The following is a 26597-nucleotide window of genomic DNA, read 5'->3' on the forward strand; positions in this document are numbered from 1 at the left end:
ATTTATTTGAGAGAAAGAGAGCACAAGCGAGGTGGGAAAGGCAGAGGGAAGCAGGAGACGCTAAGCAGGGAGCCCGACATGGAGCTCGATCCCGGGACTCTGGGATCATAACCTGAGCCAAAGGCAGATGCTTAACCAACTGAGCCACCCAGGCGCCCTGGTATGTGCTACTATTCAACATGATGTTGGAAGAGGAAGTCTCTACCCTCTCATTCTACAATCTGGCTGCCCTATCTACTGCACATAATTTTTTTTCCTTCTAACATTTGCCAGGGTTGGTTTTTCTTGCTTAATTCAGAGAGTCCATGACTAATTCACAAACCATAATATATTTCCCTGCCACTTCTCCCACGACCCCAAAAATACTCTTTTCTGGCAACACTAAATTTATTATAGTCTTAATATATTGAGATTCCTGCAAAACTCTTTATGACCTTCCCCGTTTGCAACGTTCCCTGCACCCACTTGGTGCTGCAACCACAGATAATTTTCTTTCTTGCTGGGTATTGTTTTCTGTTTCAATTTCTCTTTGTTCTGGGCAGGGATCAGGGCAGGGGGCTGGATATGAGAAGGCAGAGGCAGAAGGAGTCGAAACAGAACTCTGTGTCCCAAAGGGAAAGCAGCTGATGAGGTAGGATTGTTTCCAATCAAAGGGAGTGGCCAGGGTCACACAGGAGAAAACTGTGGCCAGTGTCAAACCCCAGGTGAGTGCTGTCCCTACTGTGAAAACACAGACACAAATGCCTAGCCAAGCGGGAGAGCTGGCCCTCCACCATCTGCCGACTCACTCCCTGGGGTAAGGGAAACTACAGACTGAAGGAAACTTGTCCTATTTGTCTAAAAAACACAGAAGGAAGCTAACAGTTTTGAGTACTCACTGTGTATCAGGTGCTGCATTACGTGTTTCCTATCTTATTTAATCCTTAACATTCCTGATAAATAGGTGGCAATTTTCCAGCCTCACACTCACCAGATTGCCAAGGACGAAGTTGTAAAGCTTGTAAAAGTCCAATGGTGAACCAAGTTCTTTTTCTGAAGTTCATGGTCTTTCTAGGGTAGGACAGAAGAAAGAGCATCAGTTTGAGAGATCTCATGTTTCTGTGTGCCCCCGATCAAGACGGAGGATATGGGCAACTGCTTGCATTCTGAGCCCCAGTTTCCTTCCATACAAAACAGGTAGAAGGAAACCTCCCTTGACGAGGTGATATAGCGTCAAACAAAACGCAAACAACACACGTAGAGCGCGCCCAGCACAGCCTTATTCTTCGTGGCAGTGGTAGCAGTACTGTAATTGTTATCAGCCTTAGCCCGTTGACACACAAGTGTTTTCCCCAACAGTACTATCCCTTCTTCATTATCACCCTTCATTTATGCAACAGTGACAGACATGCTTCTGAGTGTTGGCAATACAGTGGGAAATAGGCGAGTCCCCTGCTGTCAGGGACCCGGCATTCTTGGCAGTAAACAAGTCAACCAGGGATCAGCAGATCTTTTCTGAAAGGGACAAATAGTAAATATTTTAGGCTCTAGTGGCCCATGAGGTCTCTGTTGCAACTACTCAGCTCCAGAGTTCAAAAGCATCCTTGGACCATCTGAATGAACGGGGGCGGCTGTTCTGATAAACGTGCATTCCAAAAACAGGCTCTGGGTCAGGTTCAGTCCGTGGGCTGCAGTTTGCATAGAGAGTATGTCAGATCATTTCCAAGAGTGACAGATGCTCTGAAGAAATGAGAAGTGGCTAGGCGGAGTGGGAGGTGGGGAGACATTGCAGGTAAAGGAAACACGCGTGCAAAGGCCTGGGGTGTTCCAGGTGGCCGGCGTGGTGGCTAGGTAGGGCTGAGAGGCCGGAAGGCAGGACCTCGCACGGCTTTGTCAGTCACCTGAGGTTAACTGTAAAGGAGTCCCTGGTGGAGGCAGGTGGGGGGATGGGTGAGAGAGGTGAAGGGGCTTAAGAGGACACTTACCTTGATGAGCACTGAGGAATATGGAATTGCTGAATCACCGCTTTGTACACCTGAAACTAACCTAATACTATGTTAACTGCACTGGATTTTTAAAATAAAATTAAAATAAATGATAGATAAGTAAAATAAAAATAAAGAAGTCCCTTGCCGAGTTTAAGTGCAACAGTGAAGTGTTCTTTTGCACTTTAAGGTGTCACTCTGGCTGCTGTGGAGCAGGGCACTTGTGCCTGACGCTGACAGCAGCCGGTGGGGGAGGGTTTGAGGAGAAAGCGTCAATAAGGCAGGGGAGACCACAGGAGGCAGAATGCCTTGGGTATGCTTTGCTGTGAGGACCAGGTGGAGCGACTGGAGGATGATGTGCGTTGCTTGAGAGATGGAAAGGTGGGGCCACCAGAGCAGGTGGTCTGCTGGCCAGAAAGGTCTGCTAGGGAAGAAGAGGGTGCTGGTGGGGAAGGATGATGAGGGTAAGGAAAGACAGAGTTCAGCGAGAACGGGGAGGTGCTATAGGTCTGGTGGGGGCAGACAGTAAGCTGCCGGTAGGAGAGGCTCTGAGAGGGAAGATGGGGGGGTCCCCATCTGGTAGTGTCCGTGATCTCAGTGAGTGTATGTCCCCCACTAGTTTTTCTGTATCTTCTTCTCTTGATGCCTTCCCTCTGGCACCCAACCTAGCCCTGACCCTGCATTACCATGGATACACTGCCTTTCTTCACCCTGACCCTCTCACCTGGTGTTTGGTAGTTGCCAGAATGCCTTCATCTCTTAAAGCGGCAATACTCCGGCTCTCAGATAACCGCGAGTTACCCTCGTACAGTTATCAGAGCAAGCGTGCACATGGCCTGATCTCCTGCTTACTAAGGAGCTCAGCCTGCAGAGGGCATCAAGTTTGAAAACACACTTACCCATCGTTCTCTCCAGCTCACAATCTCCTCTCTCCCTGACATCTTCCTTCATCTTCCTCCCGCATTGCAAAAATGACCTTACCCCTCTTCTTGAGGGCTTCAGTTAATCTCATCTCTTGTGTGATGGTTTAGTAGAGACACGGGAAGTCTTCCTCCTGCTTCCCACAATCCTCTACTTTCTCAGCACATCCCTCCCATTCATCTGCTCAGCCAGACGACAAAAGTTGCAATGTATGATTTACAGAGTCCTGACCCCCCAGGGGCAAGTGCAATAATTTATGAAGGAGTAGATGTAAACAGGGGTGTGCTCTGTTACTGGATCATGACAACGGATGGCTATATTGTCAAGAATTTTCTGGGCTGGTTGTTAAACACAGCCATTATTCAAAATTATGTTACATAAACTTGGGATTAAATTATATGAAAGCCATGAATTTAAATAAAATTAAAAAAAATAAATTATATGAAAACCAAAAATAGTACATACTCAACACTCGTTGTTTCCAAATTATTCTAGTACATTTTTACTATTACTATGCACTTGAGGTACTTATGTCTATTGTATCTGTATGGCGGAAATACTAACTAATAACGTGTCTCTTCTCAATTCCATGTTCAGTGAATCCTGGTGAGAGCTTGGAATCAGCCATGGTGAGAGCATTCACACCACAGACATTGGCAAATGCTGTGGTGTGATTCAGGGCTATGTGCGCCCCCCTCCCCAGTCAGTTGTCAAACATTTACTAGCATATCACTGATTATAAACTGACTTAATAGAAAGTTACAGCAAACTCGCCGGGTCTGTCTCCTAAAACCGCACGCACACACTCTCTCTGCCCTAACCATTAGCGGCTCCCTTTGCTGAAAATGCTTTTCATACCTCTGGCTCCTTCCACGTGCCCTTTGCCTGGGATGTGCTTTCCTCTCTTCTTCCCCTGGAAGACTCCTTCCTACTCATCCACTGAGCTGGGGTCAAGTGCAGCTCTCTGGGAGTTTTTTCCTGACTCCCTGTATTAGTTGGCTAACACTGACATAACAAAATACCAGAGACTGGGTGGCTTAAACAACAGAAAATGCTTTCCTCACAATTATAGAGGCTGGAAGTTCAAGATCAGGTGTTGGGGGGTTTGGTTTCTCCTGAGGCCTCTGTCCGTGGCTTGCCGTGTCCTTTCCTGGTCTTCCTCTGTGAATGCATCTCGGTGTCTCCTTGTGCATCCAAATTTCCTCTTCTTATAAGGACACCAGTCCTATTGGGTTAGGGCCCACCTTAAAGACCTCATTTTAACTTAATCACCTTTTGAAAGGCCTTATCTCCAAATACCGTCACACCGTAGGCTGCTAGGAGCTGGGACTGGAACATAGAAATTTTGGGGGACACAATATAGCCCATAACACTCCCCAGGCTTTACTTTTTATTTTAATGTTTCCTTTAAGATTTTGTGTATGCTTCTTACCACAGAAATTTCCATAGCCATTTCAAAATTATCTTTTAGTGTCTCTTTGCAACTGGTCTATTGATTTCTTTAGAGATCCTGTCTTACTCATCTTTGTATCTCCTAATACCTGACCTCACAGATACACAATAAACATTTTTTGAATAATCAAAAAAAAAGAGTAAATGAAGGTCTGCTCTTACAGAGGAAATGTGTGTTTTATTTTTGAAAATAAGAATAACTTTATGATCCCACAGATATCACCAAAAAGTCAGAAAATATAGAATAGGGTCAAGAATAAATTTTTAATTATCCATGTCCTTGTTATCTAGGGATAACATCTGTTAAGCATATTCGTTCTTTCTTGCAAAGCTCTCTGCACAATTAATTTTATCAGATGAGAAGAGCCAGGCAGCTGTTCCCTAGTATCTAGTCTTTCCCTCTTCCAAGTCATAGTTTTTAACTGGGTAAATAAAAACCCAGAATAAATATTATATTTCTCAGTATTCCTTGCAGCTGACGACTAAGTTCTGGTCGACAGAATACACATAGGCGCGCTGTGCGACCGTCCCAGGGACCCTACCCTAAGGAACAGCGGGCAGGCTCTGTGTCCCCTCTGCCAGTCATTACCCTCTCCGCTTCCTGCTGTCTGGTAAGCTGACGCTCTCTCCCTGCAAGCCTGAGAGCCCACAACGGACCCTGCAGAGCGGGCTGGAAGGAGTCAGTGTCCCTGAAGTCTTTAGGGAACATCCCAGCCCTCCCGGCTTTGTTTATGAGAGAAAAGTAAACTTGTCTGCCTTAAACCAAGGTCTGTTTTAAATTGTTGTAACATGCAGATGAAACATGCCATTTTCTTACTTATGCACATTTCCACATCAGTAATATGGATAGTATGGTGGGTTAAAAATGGCCACAGAGGAGTAAGTCTGGTGGTCCCTCAAAGATGTTAAACACAGGATTACCGTATGACCCAGCAATTCCACTCCCAGATGAATCGAATTCTCCCAAAGAATTGAAAACAGGTATGTGAGTATTCACAGCAGCACTATTCACCTTGGTGAGAAGGTAGAAGCAATGAAGATATCCATCCACTGGCAAATGGAGCAACAAGAGGTGGTCTGTCCGTACAATGGAATATTAGTCAGTCAGAAAAAGGAACGAAGTCCCGATGCTCATGACCCACGTTGAAAATATGCCGATGAAAGAAGCCAGTCACAAAAGCTGTGTATGATTCCACTGATAGGAAATATTCAAGATAGGCACATCCGTAGAGACAGAAAGCAAACTGGTGGTCGTCGGAGGCTGGGGGTAGACAGGCATCTGAGCGGCAGGTTAATGGATATGAGGTTTCCTTTGGGGCTGATGAAAACATCTGAACTGGCAGATGGAAGCACAACATTGTGACTATATGAAATGCCGCTGGCACACTGTGAGTGTATTAAATGCTATATGCTCTTTATTTTTTTTAAAGCTTTTGTTGGGTGCTTGGTGGCTCAGTTGTTAAGCGTCTGCCTTCGGCTCAGGGCGTGATCCCAGGGTCCTGGGATGGAGCCCCACATCGGGCTCCCTTCTCTGCTGGGAGCCTGCTTCTTCCTCTCCCACTCCCCCTGCTTGTGTTCCCTCTCTCACTGGCTGTCTCTCTCTGTCAAGTAAACAAATAAAATCTTAAAAAAATAAAAATAAAGATTCTGTTTGTTTATTCCAGAGAGAGAGACCAAGATACGAGGGAGAGCACAGCAGGGAGGAGAGGGAGAAGAAGGCTACTGCTAAGCAGGGATCCTGACACGGGGCTCAATCCCAGGACCCTGGGATCATGACCTGAGCCGAAGGCATGTGCTTAACCAACGGAGCCACCTGCCATTGTGCTCTTGAAAATGGCAAAATTGGTGTTACATAACTTTAACATATATATACACACACACACACACACACTCCTCCCCCCAAAATGGTCACAAATTCTTTGTTGCTTCTTCCATCTGGACTGGACTCCTGTCAGGTTTTGACGGATAAAATCTGGCTAAAGCAGCATCGTGTAACTTTTATGCAAGTTCTCAAAAGGTCTTGCAAACTCCGCCCTCTCCCTAATGGAATGCAGAGAGCGCCACGGTGTGAAGAAAGACCACGTGGAAAGAGCACCCCGCTGTCCGGGCTGCTCCCCCCTTCCAGGTTCCGGCCACAGGAGGAAGGCCTGTTCGACCACCAGCCACAGCTGAGCCTGCCTGCGGCCGAGAGCCCCGTTGACCACCCCGGCGACCAAGCCCAGTCAAGCCAAAGTCAAGCCACGGCATTGTGAGAAATAATAAGTCACTGTCGTCTGAAGCCACTCGGGTCTAGGTCGCTGGTTCCACCGAAGCCGACGGCTGACCCAGAGTTGTCGCTCTGCGCATTTGCTGTAATTCTGCCACTGGTCTCCTGCGGAGAGCCACGGGGTGCCGTCCTGGTCTCTAGCTACTGTAAACAACTGTCCTGCACATTCTACACAAACAACGCTCTGCACTTATCTGATCTTTTTTTCAGATACTCTCAGCAGCCCTTGCCTTTACTGGAAACCTCAGGGAGAAAAACATTCCAAACATATTCTTCACTCATGTAAGAAGCAAAAGCAATAGTGGCCATTTCAGGTCATCTCAGGTGGGGATAACAAATCCTGCCACGTTACCAAAAAGAATGTGTATCGGATTGGCCCCGTGATGCAGCTCACACCCCCCAAGTGTCTCACCAGAACGCCAGCCTTAGGCAGTTGTGTGTGTGTGCATGTATGTGTATGTGTGTGTGCGCTGTTCTTCAGGGCTGTCCTTAAGGTATATGAAACCCCCGTCTATATATAAATAATCTGATTAAAATATATATATTACAAAATTCATGAGTCCATATGAGGTATACTGATTCCTCCATGAAGATTAAGAATAATGAGCCCTTCAGGATTTTTTGCTATGAATATACACAGAGTCTTCTCAGGGTCCACGCACCACCTGTCCTGTTGGTGGCCAGGAATATGGCCGTCCTCCTGTGTGCAAGGTGACTGAAGGTCACTCAGGAATAGCTCGTCAGCCTCGTTCAAGAGGCCAATCCCTCACACTCCTGTGAAAAGCACATCGCACTGGCCAGCAGGAGAATCCAGGTGGCCATCCTCCCTGGGACTGAGGTCCAGCCATGGGCTCTGGAGGGACCCCAATAAATGACAGCTCTGGACATCTGTGTGACACCACGTGCGTGGTAGAGGCAGAGAGGGCGCCAAAGAGGAGAAATGAAGACCGAGCCCCCATGGGACTGATCCGGGCCACAGTGGCTCCTCTGGTTGACACAGCTGGCCCCCGACAGTGACAGGCCCCAAGGGAGCACTTAGACCACCTTGAGAAAAGCAACCCCCCAACACAGGGCCCCACTCTCCTGGGTCTAAACGTGGCACCGCTCCTAAGGCATTGGCACACTGCAGACAACAAAACCCACTTCAGTGAATTTAAGCAAGAGATTCATTGAAGGGTATCACAAAACCCGCTGTATTGTTGGAAGGGCAGGAAGAGTGGGTTTGAGAGTCCCAGAAACGATTCTCAGACCCACCGCCTGGAACGGGCCTGGTGCGTCCATCACCCACCCACCTCAGAAACCTGCGCGGCCCCTGCTAGTCTGGTAGTCGCTGCTCCCCACCCCCAGCTGACCACACAGACACTCTGCCCCTGCCGCCGCCCGTGTCACCCACAGGGACACGCCGAGCCTCTCTGCTTCGCCAGGTGAGACCGTGAGGGGCTGCATCCACCTGGTGGAACTGAAGTCAGACGTGTGGAGCAAAAGAAGCTGGAAGACTCTCCGCTGGGTGAGAGGGATTCACACCATGAAGTCACCTTCAGCAGGCCGACAGGGTCCTCAGAAGATGGGGGGCAGCTCGGAGTGACAGACCTACTCATCGAGGCGACTGGATTCTCTTCGTGAATAAATAGAGGCAGGGCGGGGGAAGGGGATGAGGAGAGTGAAGAAGGTTTGGTTCGCGTGTATGAAGGAGGAGAAGCACCTGCCGCAAACAGCTGACAGGTGTGTGGAAACAGGCGGCTGGGACTTCTCAGAGCTTGAGCCCTGGACTCACTTCTGAAGAGACTGTCACTGAAGAAGTGCGCAGGGTGACGATGTAAGCATGGGGGAGGGACAAGTGCTTAGGATTGACCATATTGCGGGGTGGGGTGGAGGGCGAGAGGACGAGCCTGTGAAAGTGGCAGAGAAAGAGGCCAACAAGTTGGGAAAACCGGACACATGCAGTGTTATCAAATCGAGGAGGGACCGGCTACAGAATGTTCAGGGCCCACTGCAAAAGAGAAAAACAAAAGTCATTAAGGATTTTAAGACAACGCAGCAGAGAATTAAATCAAGCACGGGGCCCCTTCTGAGCCTAGGGTCCTGTGTGCCTAAGTCTCCAGCCCGCACCCTCAGGAGGCTGGCCCCAAAGCCAAGAAGTTCAGGAATTCCAGAGGAGGCGCCGTGTCAAGCAGGGGGTGACCTTTGAGAACGAGCTGTTGAATTTGATTATTTCAAGGTCATGCTGATCTTCGAGAGAGTGGAACTGCGGGCAAATATCTGATCCTAAGGGGCTGAAGAGCTGATGGCTTGGAGATGAGGTGTAGCATGTGACAAGGTAGGGGTTTGGAGAGATGGCCTGTTTTCAGGGAGAATAGACACAATCACATTTACTGGCTTGAATCGCAGGAGCAGGGAAAACGGCAGATGCAAGAAGGGGGAGTGCGTGAGGGCACGAGGTTTGGAAGTGGTAAACATGTGATTAACAGCAGAGGGGGAGACAGGAGCAGCTTTGGAAAGTCAGCCTCGGGGCCCCTCTGGAGCACTGAAAGAGAGGGAGCAGGAAGATACAAAGAAATCGGGAGAGAAAGGGCGCAGTCACACAATCTCTAAGTGGGCAAATTTTCATCCTGGAGGGTTTCAAGGATTTGGATACATTTATCCCACTCAACAGAACCAGGACCAAGCACTTAAAGTGGAAATGAATTAATTTTAGGAAAACCACTCTCCTTGTTTGTGTGGGACATCAATTTAGAAAGCATTGCTGCTCTAGTTTGAAAAGATGGGATTTGGTTAGAATCGACTGTCTGTGGACTGTCCTGTTTCTGAGGTGGTAAATTACACCTCAGCCCTTGTTCGTGGTGTTTAGAAAAAAATGACTGCCAGCAACTTAGTTTTTTTGAGTGTCTTATCCCTTGTGCTATATTTCTGTTTATTCTTTTGTTCTTGTTTGATTCTATTACAATGGAAAACGTTTCACATCTTTTCACCCCAAATTTTATTCTTTCTACAGAAATCTTGCACAATCATTTTCCGCTTCATATGAAAAAAAAAATTCCCTTCGGGATTTTTGAATCGCAAGTTATCAGAAGTAAATAAGCAAACAAAACACTTGTCTGAAAGTTTAAAGGACATTTAAAAATTCCCTTCATTTTTTAGTTCAAAAAGGCAAACATATTTGAATTTTTAAATACCCAAGACCGTAAGTCAACCGAAAGGACCACCGCTGTTTAGTGAAGCACGAAAAACAGGATTTTAGTGTTGTGTCAGTTCTCAGCTTCTAATTTGTGTGAAAGAACCTTCCTGAACTTTCCCTTTCCATACCTAGTAATTAAACCATTACTCTGACTGGAGCAATTAGAGGTGAGTATTTTATAAAAACAAAAGTGATGGAAAAGATTCTGCACACGAAGACACAACCAGATTAAGAGGTGCTAACAGCAACAGAACAACCACAACAAAGGACTGAATTTGAAATCACAAAGGAGCTTAAGACAACACACTTCAACTAAAAGCAAACAAACACACGGTGGAAAACAAAAACAGAGGAAGATTGCATTATTTCACTCACACAGACACCTACATAATTCTCCCTTAAAGTGGAGACATGCTGCCACCTGTATTAAAGTTTTGTCCATCGTGGGTTAATTTTTGCAACTAAATAAGAGCATGTAACCTGAGCTTTTTTGGCGTTTTATTTTGAAAATGAAAAATTAGCATGAAGTCTTCAAGAAATAAGGATAATTGAGAAGGAACTTGGCCTCCGAGACATGTGCCCATTCTGGCATGAATGTTGTGTCGAGCCTCTGCCCGTCACTTCGTAGAGGGTGGGGTTTATCCATTTTAGCTCAAAGAACTCTGACCAATGCTAAGGCAGCTTCTTGAAAGGAAGCACATAACTTTTTAAAAATGGTAACGAGATAGATATTCTTAGAAATCTATTGATTTAAAATGCTTCCCCTTCTCTGTCCAGCTTTGTCTAAGCCCTTGTAAATTTAACAATGTCCTTTGAAACAATGGATTCCACTGCAAAGACATGGAAGTTAGATCTTCTATCCAGAACGCTTAAAATAACAGGCACTTGGCTGTTCAGCAGAGACTTACTGCTACTGTTCATCTTTACACCTTTTGGAGGATGTGTGTTTATACAGAAGATCTGATGCATTCTGACAACTGAAAGCAGCGATTCTCAAACTCAGAATTGCCTACTTGTGTGCTTAATAAAATGTCGATGTGTTTAGGCACCCAACCCACTCCCCGAGACTGAGTCGTATTTTTTTGTTTTTTTTTTCTTTTTTTTTTAACACCTGTTTCAGGAGGTTTTGATAAGGTGGTGTAAACTTTTAAAAGACATATAATTCAGTAAAATTAAACTTTTATGTATTGGCTCTGGCTCACAATTCTTTATATGAGTCAAGTTGGGGGTAATTATTAACTAACTCAATCAACAGGGAAGTGACTTTTAAAAAATTAATAGACTTTGTTTTTGAGCAGTTTGTGATTATAGAACAATCAAAGGGCAAGTGTCCCCTCACTGTCCCCCTCTCCGTCTCCTTTAACATTAACATGTTGTATTAGTGTGGTACATTCGTGACAATTGATGAGCCAGTATTGGGAAGTGACTTTGAAATGACATGGCCAAGGCCGCATAATACGTTAGTGGCTGGGTGGATGCTGGGAACAAAGCCACACCCACATACTCGTTAGAACAAGCATCCTGGTCATTTCTCCTGAGAGATGTTCTGTATAGATTAATACCATAATGACTGTAATTGTTTTGCACCAGTATCTGAGCACAGGTGGCAGCAAGGCTCATTTGACTAAGCACCTTGCTCGGTGCCTGGGTCCTGGCTCCATCTTCGTTTTCTTTGCAACCTGGGACACAAGCTTTAACGGCTCCAGTATGTCAACCTGTGAACCGGGGCACTGGCAGAGCACTCGATCGCTATTTAATTTATACTTTGACTCTTTCCAAAGGCAAGTAGGGTGGATATCAGGATATTTATGCCGAAGCACTGCTCTGAGGTTCAGGTTTCAAACACGCTTGGATTTTCCCATAAGGATTTTAAAAAGGATGCTTCATCCATTCATTACGTAAGAATGGGGATACACATTTTAAAGCACAGTTCCCCCTGTTGAGGAACTTCTCCCAACTGAAGAGACAGGACACTAATAAAAAGACCCTTGAAACATATGGTTTCCTCATGGTTTCCTCAACAGTCTTAGGAATGAGGCACACCAGGTGATGAGGTGAGGCTGGAAGCTGGATGAGTGGCCTGGCATTTCTGGGAAGACTTCCCTGGAAGATGTAACTTTCTGCTTAAGTTTTAAAGGATGAGTAGCAGTTGGCAAATCCCCTGGAGAGATCTTCTCACAACACTTGTGGTGAAGAACTAGTCGTTTTTTGTTTCCAATTTGCCAGATACCAATAGTAGAACCCTGCTGTGCCGGGTATGACTCACCACCAAGTCTGACAACACCAAAACTGGTTTACACTCAGTTCAAAGAGTCCACCGATCATTCCTTGGCTGTTGTGGCATTTTTAAATTGCCACAAAAGTTCCTAAACCTTGGCTCTCAAGTTTTTCTACCTGTTACAGACAGGCTCCAGTTTGCAGACCAGCACAGGGCCAGGTGCCACCCTTTGAGAGCACCTGGAAGCTTGTTGGAAATGCTCCCCTTGAATTCCAATCTGCATTTTAACAAGATTCCCAGGTGATTCGCGGGCACCCTTGAGTTAGAGAACCTGCCCTAGAGGAAACAGTCTCAGGTGGGTCTGATCCTTCACCCATCTCACTTGCCTTTGCCTGCTTCCCTTAGGTCTAGGAAAAGGGTCACATTTTTTACGGTGCAGTTGGCCTTGTCCTCTTCCAGGTTACAAAACTGCATTCGCCCGCTGCTAGGAAAACGTCTTTTAACCTGACTGCAAGAGAGAAACTCAACACGGGAAGGCAGCTTCCAGAAATTCTGAGTAGCCTCCGTTCCCCGCTTTGATCTGGCCCAACAGCCTGGGCAGCTCGGCCGACCGCGCTTCCTTCCCCGGGGTCGCTCATCTGCCGAGCTGCATTAATGAGATCCGTGTTGAGCCCGTTCCAGGGTCCGCTGAAGATCAAAGGCACAAAAGAATCCCCCAACCCCTCCTTCCCGGTGACTATTTGGTCTCAATCACCAGAGGGTAGAGTCAACTCCCCCGCCCGCTCCTGGGTGGGGAGGCGGGGACAGGAGGAGGTGCAGCCCCCGCCTCGCCTTCCCCTCCCGCAACGGAGCCCGTGTCTGCCCCAGGCGGAGTGGGCGGGGCCGGACCCTGCGGAAGCGCGGGGCGGGGTTGGCTTTGGGCCGGGCTCCTGGAGGGGTGGGGCGAGGCGGACGAGCTGGGAGGGCCGGCCGAGTGGGCGGGGCTCAGCTCCTGGCGGGGCGGGACGGGGCGAGTGGGCGGGGCGAGTGCTCCTGTCTGCAAGTCTCCGAGCTGCGGTGAGCCGGCTGAGCCCCGGCGCCCGAACCTCACCGCGGCGGCGCTCGAGCGGGGAGAGCCACTCCGGGCTCGCTTTGTGGCCGCTGTCCTTCCGTCGCGGCGAGCGCCTCCGCCGGAGCGCAGAGGGAGGGGGCGCGCTCCCAAGACCCCCGCCGCCCTCCCCCAGCCCGGGGGAAGAATGTGCCACCAGCTGTTCTCCGCTCGCGAGCGCGGCGCCCAGAAGTAAGGAACTTGGAGGCAGGGAGACAAAGGCTGCAGTTGGGACGGATGAGTTAGAGACTTGGGTTTGGGCAAACAAAAGGTGCGAAAGACGAGAAGGGGTTAAGGCGATGGCAGCGGGGGAGCCCCGCGGGCTCGGGTTCCTCGGAGTCGCGCCGTGACACGCATGGTTTCCCGGGACCGTCTGCTGGGCTGACTTCCGCGAGCCGGACGCGGGACTCGGACAAGTTGCGGAGCGCCCTGGAACAATGGACAACTTCTTCCCCGAGGTGAGTGCGCTCGCGCCGGAGACCCTGCCGGAACCTGGCCCCGGCCCTTGCCCTAAGCCCGGGAGGGCGAAACTTTTCGGGAGTCGCCTGAAATCACCCCCCCCCCGGAGTCTCCGGATGAGTAAGCCGAGGCAGGTTTTGTTTGGTCCCGCGCTCCGGGACGTAGCGAAGGTGAGCCTCCTTCCGCGTGGGTGGCTGGCTCACGGGGTGTCCCCGGGGCGCCCCTCTCGAGGTGAGGCGCCGGCCGCCGGGGCCCGACTGCCTGGGTGCGGGAAGCCCAATAAAATGTTCAACGGGGACGTGCCTTTCTCCAAGAAAGTTCTGGTCTGGTATTTCCTTTACAAAACGTGCCGGCTTCCTGTGAGAGGGGCGCAAACCCTTCCAGAGGAGCCGGCTTAATGAAGTGCGAGAAGAGAGGCGAGGGTTTAATCATTCACTGTGTTCTCCGCCTGCGGGACCTTTGGAGTCTAGGCTGTCGTTCTCACCAAGATGTACTCGTTCAGGGTTTGAGATCATTCCAGAGGCGGAGATCAAAAGCTCATGTACTTGTGCTGAAGGTCCTTGGCAGATTTTGAATTCGAATTTAAAGAAAATCGTTTAGGGCAAACTGATTATTTTTAAAGATTAAACTGATGCCCCATATAGGGTCATTGAGGGCGGGACACCACGGTTACTTGAAAACCCTTGACTTGAGAACCTTTTTTTTTTCCCCCCTCCCTGGGATAGAGAGTTACAGTGGTTTCTTGGCTTCTTCTCCTTTCTTGGTTGTGTTTATTTAACAAATTTTGTTTAAGTTTGAGGTTTGAAGTGGCTCAAAGTAAACTTAGTTGACTTAAGGGAGTCTAATATGACTTTCATTGAAAGCCAGGGGATGTTGGACAGTTTTGGAATCTTCCAGCAAATTACATCGGTGAGGGTTTGTCTCTGTTCGCCAACTTGCTTTATCAGACTTAATTGGATATAATATTTCAAGTCATCAGCCTTCTGGTTGCTTACTGTATTCTCACAACTATTTTTAATGGCCAAGTGATATATTCTTGTGTCATAGTAATGTTCATTTTTTCAAAGTGGCATCTTGTATGTGATACCCACATTTGCTGTGAGAGGCAGTCTGGAAAGGAATTAACCATTCATGAATTCATATTTTTACTTTTAAAGAAATCTATGGTTGAGACTATAGCTTTTTTTTTTTTTTTAACCCATACACCTTTGTTTTCATGAAGAGAGCGCCAGAGCTTTTCACAGGAGTTGCAGGTTAACCAACAATAAAGGACCAGTGGGCTGTTTAATTGCTTTCATCTGTAAGAAAACCTAAGCTCTGCCCGCAGGACACTAATTCCTAACTTTTTTTGGTTTTGTTTTTGTGTTATGGGTCCCTTGGGAAAGCTCATGAGACATAGAGTTTGTGTTTGGTTTGTTGGGGATTCAGTCCCCTTGAAACCTGTCTGTGGACCTCCGAGGGAGGGGGCTTGTGGCCTCCCCTTGGGAAGATCTCTGCCCCCTAGTGCAAGTGGGGGGAAGTGCAGGATAACTAGGACAGCTGTAACCTGCACTCAGGTTCTGTCCTTGAAATACTCTTTTTCCTTAGACCATACTTTGGTTCAGTGTAAGGAGACCTGGTTGTTGTATTTGATTTCAGTGATTGAAGTTGGCCTTCGGCGATCATCTACACCCCCTCTTCATTTCCTAGATGATGAATCTTAACCTAAAGACATTAAGTCACTTGCCTAACCTTGGGGAGCTTATTATAGAATGCAGAGCCTTTTTTCTCTGTTGCTGGTGACTTGAGTACTTTGGGAAATTTGCATTTATTTAAAGTTACGCTTTTAATCTTGCTATGTATTTGTATTATAATATTTCTAATCAACCTTCAAAGTTCCATCCCTGATTGTAATCACTTTGAGTGGGAGGCCAGAGAGGCTGCATAGTGCTGTATTAATTGGAGACAAACTCTTAACATAGATCCTGTCTCTCTCTGTTAGTGCCTTATAACAGACCATCCTTTTGTTAAATTTTGATAAATTATCCAGTGAAGAAAATCATGTGATGTTAGAGTAGAAACAGTAAGTGTGGCAGTGACATGTTTCCAAGGACAGCAAAACTGTAGGGACTCAGTAGTGTCCTGGTAACTGATGTCTTTGCTAACTTTTTTCATTGTGATTTAGGCATAATGACTTGTTGCTTGTTGGACCACAGCTTGAAGCTAACGCTAGCAATTGAAAAATAATAAGATATTGCATGTCTTAGCTTTATGCAAGTATGGCCAGAGAATAACAAAATGGGGACTTATTGTGACTAGCAGCTGCTGTTTAGAGCTGGGCTCAAACTGGGTGCCATTGACGTTTTGGGTCACTTAATTCTTTGTTATTGGGAGGCTGTACTTTGCCTTGTAGGATGTTGAGCACCATCCCTGCCCCTATCCACCAGGTGCAAGTAGCGCCCCCCAGCTGTGACAACCAGAATGTCTGTGGACATTGCCAAATGAGCCACGGGGAGCAAAATCCCTCCCAGTTGAGAACCCCTGAGCTAGCTCATGGAGCGTGGCCTTGTGGAATTAATTCCTGTGTGTGTTGTAAGCATGGACTTCTTGCCTGCACTTGCCTGCTCTAAATAGCATCAGGCCTTTTGCTGCTGGCTTTGCCGTCCACTGAGGGCTCCTGGTTTCCAAGCGTTCCCCGGGATTGGAGAAGCTGAGTGCCCCACACCCCCCAATAGAGTTGCAGTCCCTTCATGACCTTACATTTTTATGGCTTCTCGCAATTAAATTATGTGCACGCTTCTGGGAAAACTTGTTTTTTCAGCATTTGGAGGTAAGTTGCTAAAAAGTTTACTGGAGGCAGAAACTAAGTTGAGGTATGTCTATAACCAGAAGCAATTTTTTTTTTCTTTTTAAAGCAAACAGAGAAGGCTCAACCAAGTGGCAAGACTATTTTGCAAACATGTTGATGTTTTGAAGTGGATGCTGTTTCCATGTCCCCGGGGCCACGTACAGCACCGAGGGTCCTGGAGGGGCCAGTAAGCACCAGCGGAGCCCATAAATGAGCCTGACTTTTCTGTTTTCTATTTTAGGAGTAGGTGTGGCCTACTGACTGTTTAAACAAAAGATCTTTTGAGGCTTATTAATGGAACTTACATGAATGCTTTGGTTTTTCAGAATATATAAAATGTACACAAGTATGACCACAAATACAAATTTAGAAAGCAGGTTATTACCGTCTTAAGACTTACATTGCTCACGAGAACATTCCAGCTGCACCTATTTCTTACGACCTGGTTCACTCTCAAGATGTTAAATGGAATCCCCTTCCTTGTTTCCACTTAATTTGGGAAGGTGTCTTGATTTTGGTGGTTCACCTAGAGCTGTTCAAATAGCTTTTGAAGCTGGAAAGAGTTCCTAAGCCTATTTTTCTCCCCTTTTCATAGTATTTTGGTTTGGTTTTAGGTCTTGTCTTGATGAAAAAAAGAGAATTAAGACTATTACTTTGGGGCATGCCTTCCCTCCTCCCCAAATCCTTTCTCAAGGGCTTCCTTGTTCCACCAGATCCTGAAGGTCACCCGTTTGACAATATGAAATAGAATCAGACCATTTGCTGCTATCTTCTTTTCTCACAGTGGAGTTATGGCGCCTTGCCTCTTCACACTCTATAAAGATTTCTATTGTCAAATACTCATTTTCAGGCCCCTGCCAGCTTGGGGACAGCAGAGCGCCCCCCCCCCCCAACAGCTGCAATCAGGACAGTTGTTGCCAGCAGGGAGCCCTAATCTCCCGGGCCTGGCAGGGAAGGGCTGCTCTCCCCAGATCTTGTGGCCTGCTGTTCTCACCTCTCAAATCAGGCACAAACCAGCGCGGGCGGGCCCTCACTCTTCAACCAGTGTGGAGGCAGGAGAGAGCAGTGTTTGCTTCTCCAGCTCTACTGGCTTTGAGTGGGGTCACCTTTAAGGACCTGAGCCTTGAATGTGCTCTTCTCTTGATGTTGGTAGGAAATAGTAGACTTTATGTTTTTTAACTTTTAAATTTATTTTTTTATTGAAGTATAATTAACACAGTGTTAATCATTTCAGGTGTACAGTATTCAATCCTATGTGTTACTCAGTGCTCATGGTGATTAAGCGTACTCTTGACCCCCTTTATTTCTCTCTGTTAAGGATACCTTATTAATAGGTGTCAAAATTTTTGTGTTCAGAATAACTGCTACATAACATTTTCATATCCCCTGCAGGGAACATTCAAGAATGAGCAACCAGCGACTTCTCCATTAAGCTTGACCATACTTCCCCTAAATGCCCCTAGTTGGAATGAAAAGGGCCTCATCCCTGAAGGTAGAAAAGATGTGGCTTTTGGAAACCCGGCTACACCCTTCTCCCCTGTGGGATCTTGGGTTTTCTGACCTTCCTGGGCTTTATTTCTGTGGGCATAATTGGGTCAACCTTGAGTGATTATTAGAATTTGAGATAAGATTTACTTGGCACATGGTAGGTGGGTAATAAGAGATTTGTTACAGTAATTAAGTAAGAGCAAGTGGCTCTTGATGGTGAATGGAATTGCAGTATTCAGTGCTACAGAGAACAGCTTTAGCGCTGTTCCCCAGTATCATTTCTTCTGCTAGATTGCACTTACATTTTCTCCCTTTCAACCTGTACACTTCTGGCACATTTTACCTTTCCAGAATTCTGTCTGAAGCATGTCCGTATTGCTAATAAAATCAAGCTCACATTCCTTAGTCTGATTTTCCAGGCGCTCTGATCTTGCAACTCTTTATTCTTTTTTCCCACGTGAATTCTACTCTAGAGGATCTCTTACTGGTCCTACTCTACGCTTTTGTGCACCCGTCCTCTCTGCTGATCGGATGTCCTGCCCGGCTAGCTCCTTTTTTGAAACCATCCCTGACCGGTCTAGTTTATCGTGACCCATACCTCTCTTTCTTTCCTCTGAACTTGGCTCCTCCTCTTTCTGTCCTGGTCTTGTTAGGAATTTACCCTGGTTAGCCAGAGGCTTTACATATCTTTTTCTTTATCCCCCTCTCAAATGAATAAACAGAGCCTCGAGAGATTAAATATCCCATTTATACGTTTTATCACCTCATTTGCACGGAGAGGTCCTTAAGGATGGGATTCTCTCCTTCTGTAGCCTTTATTTTCCCCTTAAGTATGGATCTTTTTATGGTGGGAGGAGTGATGCTTATAATGTTTTTTCCTTGAATGTGAAGCATTTTACGATTCTTTGAGGTCAGTAATCATTATAGCTAAGGTTTACTGAGGGCTCTATGTGCCAGGCATGGCATGGTCCTGAGTACTTGACATTCAGTAGCTCCTTTAATTCATTTGACAGCTCTTGGATTAAGTCCCCACGGATGAAGAAAGTGAGACACAGAGAGGTTAAGTAAGTAGCCCAATGTCACACAGTTAGAAAGTGATCATCAGGATTTGAATGCACACCTGTGTCTCCAGAGCCTCTGTACTCCTCACTGCCGTTCTTTTCTGTCCTGTTGGTGTCATTTGCCATATGCTTTTATCATTGTTTCTGGGCTCTTTGAAGTGCTATATACAGTAGGTAGTTCATAAATGATTTTTGAGTTAAACTGCGTGGGAGTTTGCGGAAACGTCCACACTCCAGAACCATTGAAACCTGGTAGGAAAATGTGAACCCCGCCATAAATTTTTATCTGGTTTGCTTTTTAAGAAAGACCTACCTTCTGTTTCCTTGTGAAACGTGGTTTCTAAAGCTGCCGGCCCTGACCTCATGATGACGGTGGGAAGATTTATGTAATAAGACACTTAGAAGACTCACGTTTTGAGATGTGTTTATTAGGACTCATTTGTTTCCCCAGTTCTGGCTATCTGTTGTTGCAGGGTTTCTCTTTGAGGTTTTCTGATGGAATCTTGTCTGTCAATTCAAGATTCTGGCCGCTTCCCCAGGCTTTCTCCACGTCCGCTGCTTGGTGCTCCTGGCGTGATTGCAGACGGCAGAGCCGAGCATTTCTCAAAGAGCATTCCTTGACTAAAACCTCTCGCTGCCTGGCCGAGAGCTTTTTTGAAAATGTGTCCACCAGGTCGAAAGTATGAAACTTGAGTCCCCAGTTTAAAGCTAGCATCTCCTGTCACGTGACCTCCTGTCACCTGACTCTGCCAGTTACGGGGAAAGGGGTCAGCGCTCTGTGCCAAAGTCACGACAGGTCTGTTGAAATTCAGCCCCGAGTGAGGGCGTGACACGGGGAGTTGTAGATTTGAGACCTCTGCCTTCACCCAAGCTTCGGTATCTGTTCTTCAGGATTAAAATCATCTCCGTATAAAAGGATTTTATATGTGACATTTTTTTTTAATGAGTTATGAGCAAAGAAAAGGTAGGCAAGGTTGAATTTTTGCTCTTTGGGGTAAGCCTGCTTACCTTTACCAATTGTCAGACATTTAGAGGTGAAGATAAAAGATTTGGGGGATGTCGGAGTTAGAACGTAAGCTTTTTTACTTGGCCTGTTACCCAACATCAGGTCTGAAAAGAATTCCATAATTGTTTTAAATGCCTTTTTTTTTTTCTTGGTCCGTTAATAACACGAGTAGTACCCGTTGACAATGGTATACATTATGGAGAGAGGTGGACTTTTCAAAACCTTGTGTTCGTGAGGTCTACTTTTTCTGTTAAAATTTCTTTAAAAGAAGTTTATCCATAGCCCACATGCTCATGTGTGCAGCTACCATTAATCTTTGGTTTTACTAGCTTCATATTTATTTAAATTATGCTTTAAACAACTTGATAAATGCAGATTTACTATCTCATTAGTAATTGACATTACTATGTCAAAAGTAATGTACTGTTTGCCACGTCATTCTTTTTTTCTTTTTTTAAGATTTTATTTATTTATTTGACAGCGATAGAGACAGCCAGCGAGAGAGGGAACACAAGCAGGGGGAGTGGGAGAGGAAGAAGCAGGCTCATAGTGGAGGAGCCCGATGTGGGGCTCGATCCCATAACGCCGGGATCACGCCCTGAGCCGAAGGCAGATGCTTAACCGCTGTGCCACCGAGGCGCCCCTTGCCACGTCATTCTTAAATTCATTTCTTCTTTCCTTAATCCTGCAAAGAATGCATACTAAATTTAGAAAATGCCATAAGCAAGAGACAAAAACTGCCTGGGTCCAACTTTTAATGTTTTGGGATCCTACTTTTAATGTTTTGGGCTTTCCATACCTCTGTATATATGGTTCTATAAAAGCACACCTATAATATTTTCCATTTAAGTGTTGATTGCGAAAAGCTTTAAATGTCAAGAAACTTGTGTGTGTCATTTTCAAGGTCAGGGGCAAAACTACAAATGCAGACCCTATATCACATATCTAAATATTTGAAAGTTATAAATCAAGCTTACAAACTGGTACATAAAATGTCTTTGCCTACCTTGACACATATACTTTCATTAGGACACAGTCAAAAAAATTGTGTAAAGCTATGGTTTTTATTGCTGAAAGTCAGCAGAATATCAAAGGTAAATGAAGATAATTATAGTTGCACATGCCTGGCCGTTCTTTTGATAGGCCAGTGATGTCTGCATGAGTAATAGATGTATAGTCCATTATATATTTTCCATAAATCTATTTCCCTTGCCCATATTTCAGCAAAATCACTAAATTATATGGTTATAGTCAAGATTTTCACAATTTATGTTTTATTGGCAGTAACCCCAAAGTAAATAGACCTTTATTGAGTCCTAGTGGTTCTTTGATTATTTTCATATTAACTTCAGTTTGGAGAAGGCCTGCTTTGTGAAGCAGGACTCTAGTTATTGGCATTGTCAACAAAAATTCATACAGTAATATTTACTTATTTTTCTTTTTTTAAAATGAAGTACAATTAACAATAATTAACATAGTGCTGTTAGTTTCAGGTATGCAGTATAATGAATCACCAACTGTACATTGCTCACTGCTCATCAAGATAAGTATACTCTTAATCCCCTTTTTCATTCATGCAGCAATATTTAAAGGAAGAATAGGATTGCATGTGATCATTGATTTTGCAGAAAGTACTAAATATTTTAAGTAAATTATATAAATCAATACTGTGAATTTTCACTGTTCCTCAAACTTTTCAATTCTGTGTACATTATAAAGAAAACAATTCATTAAAAATCTGTTTTCAAATGAAACTATACTTTAATGCATCTTGGCCACAAAATAATCTGCATAAAAATATGTTTGGGGATAATGTGTGTGTGTGAATCTTTTCCTTCCTAGTCTTACAAATGTTTTTATTTCCTTAATCTGTTTTAAATATTTTCTTGAAATTTCAGTTTTTTGTGTTTTTGGGGTTTTTTTCCCCCAAGATTTTAGTTTTTTGAGAGAGAGAGAGCATAAAAGCTGGAGGAGAGGCAGAGGGAGAGGGAGAAGCAGACTCCCCACTGAGCAGGAAGCCTGATGCAGGGCTTAATCCTAGGACTCTGGGATCATGACCTGAGCCAAAGGCAGATGCTTAACTGACTGAGCCAGCCAGGCGCCCTGAAATTTCAGTTCTGTTGTATGCTTCACATGTCCTTTCTGTTTGATGAAATTTTTCTCTAAAATTTTAAGAACACTCTTTTAAATTTTTGGAAGCTTTTGCAAGTATTAATAGTAAACAATAGTTCATATCAAATAACTGCCATGACCGCATGTTCCAAAATAACATTTTCCATCAGAGACCATGATTCATTCTTTGAGGAACTTCTGTTTATTTACTACTACTACTACTACTACTGCTTCGTCTTCTTCGTCTTCTTCGTCTTCTTCGTCTTCTTCGTCTTCTTCGTCTTCTTCGTCTTCTTCGTCTTCTTCGTCTTCTTCGTCTTCTTCGTCTTCTTCGTCTTCGTCTTTGTGATGTGCAGGGGATACTCTAGAGCCTACAACCCAAGGTAAGAGTCCTAGGTGTCTGGGTCTAAGAGTGACCCTGCCCATTCCTCCCGGGCATCTATCATCATTTATATGACCATTTTAGGTTGTTTCTAGTTGTTTGCTTTCATAGAAAACACCACACAAATGTTCTTATACCTAGATCATTGTATGCTTATCTGATTATTTCTTGAGGATAAAATCACCTGGGAGTGGAGATGTTTGATCAAAGAGTTTGCACATTTTTAGTTAGATTATTTGTCAGTGAAAGTTTTATGAGAGGTGTCCGCACAGCTTACGTACAACAGGCACAGCCGAGCCTCCCAGTCCTGATGTGTTTATGACAGCAGGGATTTGGTGCCTTCTAATTAGAATCTTAATGACATGCATTATTTCACTAAGGAAGTTATCACATAATACTAGACTTGTGTCCACTGTCAGGTTCTCCTCTGAGCTGCAGGGGAGAGAGATGGTCTCAGGTGATTACAAGCAGGACGGTGATTCACATCGGGCCCTTAGAAGATCGCTGTGTGGGCGCTGATGTTCATTTAAGTCGCCAAAGTGCACAAAGGGACCTGGCTTTACCTTGCCTGGGGGGCCATTGGCCATTTGTTTGGGGAACCGTTTACAGATTTTTTGTTTAATTCTCACTCTTTTGTATTGTAAATATCCTTGTGTGTTAACCGTGGGCCACAATAGTTACAGAATAGTGGTGGTTCTAAGTGTAGGGATTTAGGAATCCTAAAATACTGTGTGTGTGTGTGTGTGTGTGTGTGTGTGTGTTTTACTTTAAAGCTTATTCTTTTTACCCCCATGAAATCTCTCCATGAACTTTGAAGGGAGTGTTGAGTGCTAGGTGGAAATAACACTACCCCTTTTATAGTATATGCCGTTGTCATTTAATACAGGTTTGCATCTGTTTATTCCCACCCGCATTTCATTCTTTTAATGATGGGAGTTAAGCCTTCTTGGGTTGCTATAAAATGCAACAAGATATTCCTGTCATCCCCCAGCATCTCAGCAGGACTGAATGGAAAGGGGATTTCTCTGATGAAAGCCAAGACGGCTAAGGCCATCCAGAGGGTTCTTACTCGAGTCCTGTGTTGAATCAGGCCTGTAGTGGTGGCAGCAGGGAGAGAATCTTCCAGGAGAACGGTGTGGCGGGGGAAGCTAGTCCAGGCAGCTGCAGACAGCTGCCACCTGAAGGCTTGTGACTCCACGGGGAGCCGTGCCCTCGGTCCTGCGACTGTGAACTCCACTGGGAACGTCGGCGCGCGGAGATGGAAGGGCGGCCCTCAGATTCTTGCCCTTGTCTGGTGCTGGGTGTTTGGGAGGAAATGCCCCGTGAAGATGAGCCCAGTAGGGAAGCAGGGGAGTGTTTTTCCCAGTTATCTCTTACTGGGCAGGGGCTCTTTCTTCCTACTTCTTTCTGCTTCTGGCCCCGTGCTTCGAAAACAGAGATAGCTTATTGGGCACAGGGGAAACGAAGAAAAGAGACCAATCCTATGAAAAGGAGCCCTTTCTAACTTTGTTTACCCCCCAGAGGAGGGGCCGCTTGGTCACCAGGGATTGGGCCATCTCCACTCTCCCAGCCCAGGACTCTGCCAGAACTGCCTTCACACCTCCTGCCGGTTCCCCTGTCCATCCCCACCCTGGATCCCTGCCCTTGCTCCTTCTCTCCTTGTGTAATTAACATACGAGCTGAGAGTGCTTCCTGAGTCCTAGGGAGACCCCTGTATTCTCCTCACCACCTGGCTTGGAGAGCAAAGGATGTCTCCACGGATGAATTTTTTTTTTCTTTATACCTCCTGTTTTTTTGTGAAAAACGTCCACTTGCTCTTGTTTTTTCCACCAAGAATGTATATAGAGTATGACGCGTGTTTCAGCAACACGTAGGTGAGCTGTGCTTACAAGTGTAAGATTTTGTTTAAACTACTTTATATACATGAGATCTGTGTATGCGTGCTCAGGTGCTGGTACGTGTCACGTGCACGCCATGTGCACAGCGCTCGCTCGTGTATGTGACGCGTGCATATACACACGTGCACGATGCAGTCATATGAGACTGCACGCACACATGCACGTGGGCACAATGCACACCCACACATGTGACACGTGTGCATACACACATGTGCACAGTGCAGCTCACCTGTGTACCACACGTGCATATACATACATGTGCACATGTGTGCATGCCTGTGTTTGTATTAGGTTTAGCACCGTGGCCCCAGACCGACGCAGTCACGGCCATGGGTGTGGGGAATGAAGTATCTCCCCAGGGCCATGCTGCCTCACAGCTTTGTCCACAGCTAGGAGATGAATTGTTCGCCATTGAGCAGTTGCCTTCAGTAGGCAGTATTTCTGAACTGCTTACGGTTTTCTAAGATAAAGGTTAGAAAAGCAGCCTCTGCACCTTTTCACATGTTACTTGCTTTGTTAGGTTGGGGGTCATCAGAATACCGCTTTGTTAATCAGAGGTCCTGCATTTCCTTAAGATTTTCATTGTTTAGGGATTTTCTCAAAGGTAGGTGTCAAGTTCAAGGATATGAATTCGTGTATACTATAAATTCTAGCACTAAGTTTTTCAGACCTTGAGAACCACTGAAATTTCGGATGTTTCTCTTGGTAAGGTAGTTTTGCGGCTGTAACAGTTTCCTTCTTGCCTTGGGCAGGTCTGTTAGGTTACCGTACTTTAGGTTCTAAAACCATGCTTGGTTAAGATTTTGAGAAAGCCAGTGTATCTTTTCTTTAAATATCGATGGAGTATAAATAATACGTAAATAAAATAGAAAGACGGAATCTCCTGTTGTATTTTAAAGTATATATCCGAAGAAAAACATCTGAGAAAACGAGCTCTTGGTTCTATGATCAGGACGTGACGCTGCCAAGCAGTGTCTCGGAGAGAAAGCAAGCAAGTCAGGGCCTCCTGGCCCATGTTGTGGAGGGTAACTTGTGCATCTGTTTTTTCACCATAGTTTTTATTTTCCTTTATTTTACCGTCATAAAAAAATAAAAGCACGGGTCATCAGTTCTAAAAGTGAAAATGAGGAGCAAAAATAGCACTAGGTTGGCCGCCTTCAGCGGTCTGTAAGCAGTGGTGAGAAAATGGGCCTCTGAAATTGCAAAATCTCTGGGAGCTGAGAGGGCCCTCCGTGGGAATGTAACTCTGTCCTCGTTCGCCTGTTATCTTTGTGCTGTCAAGTAGATTCCTATTACCCTAAGGCACAGAGAACTAAGTTACCTTACCCAAGACTTACCACCAAATGATGGGGTCAAAAATAGAACTGAGGTTGTGTCCGTCGAGTCTCTTAAAATCCTCATGGACTCTTCAACCTCCCCTAGGTCCCTAAATGTGAATCTTTACAGTTGGCACGTGCACGTGGAACAGGGGAATAGGATACCCTCAGAAGAACAAGACGTTACTATAAAATGTTTGATGGAGTTGAGTTAGCTATTCCCTGTAGGAAAGCAGAATTGTGGCAACTTCTTTTAATAGCTGGTACGTCCGGTCTTTAGCATAGCCCAGTGTAGGACAAAATTTTCTTTCTTTTTTCTTTTTTCTTTTCCTTCCTTCCTTCCCCCCTCTTTCCTTCCTTCCTTCCTTCCTTCCATCCATCCATCCATCCATCCATCCATGTTCTAGCAGTGTTCTCTAACTCAAGTCAATGGCTTATTTGTCCAAGGAAGAAATATGACCTATACTTAGGATTTGATATAATGTGGGATTTTGGTAACGAATAAATGGAACTCCGGGTGATGGCTAAGCCACAATGCGGTCTTGTCTGCCTCTGTGCCATCTGTACTTTTCTGTTATCCAGTTTAACTTGTGAAAATGTATTGACACAGGAAATGTATTGAAAATGTATTGAAATTGGTGGGGACTGTGCTAAATTGTTTACATGGATTAATTCATATAATCTGCCAATTTTTTTTTTTTTTTTTGAGTGTGAGAGAGCAAGCCCGGGGGCTATGAGGAGGAGGAGAGGGGGAGGGGGAGGAGGAGGAGAGGGGGAGGAGAAGGAGAGGAGGAGGAGGAGAGGGGGAAGAGGGGGAGGGGGAGGAGAGGAGGAGGAGAGAGGGAGGAGGAAGAGGAAGGGAGGAGGGAGAGAGAGAAGAAGAGAGAAAAAAGCTTAAGCAGGCTCCATGCTCATGCAGAGCCTGATGTGAAACTCGATCTTATGACCCTGAGATCACGACCTGA

The 26597-nt window shown here is 45.6% G+C and overlaps 1 protein-coding gene across 1 annotated transcript in view; it reads left to right on the forward strand.

The window, feature by feature from the left end:
• Positions 1-13043: 13043 nt before the first annotated feature.
• Positions 13044-26597, forward strand: part of MYO10 (myosin X) — a 206438-nt gene continuing 192884 nt past the window's right edge. Inside the window, exon 1 of the mRNA XM_040630534.1 lies at positions 13044-13541. Within this exon, the coding sequence (XP_040486468.1) occupies positions 13521-13541 (21 nt within the window). The 5' untranslated portion in view covers positions 13044-13520. The remainder of the gene's footprint in view (positions 13542-26597) is intronic.

This window comes from Ursus maritimus, unplaced genomic scaffold (assembly GCF_017311325.1).
Source record: "Ursus maritimus isolate PB19 unplaced genomic scaffold, ASM1731132v1 scaffold_15, whole genome shotgun sequence".
Lineage (NCBI taxonomy): Eukaryota > Metazoa > Chordata > Mammalia > Carnivora > Ursidae > Ursus > Ursus maritimus.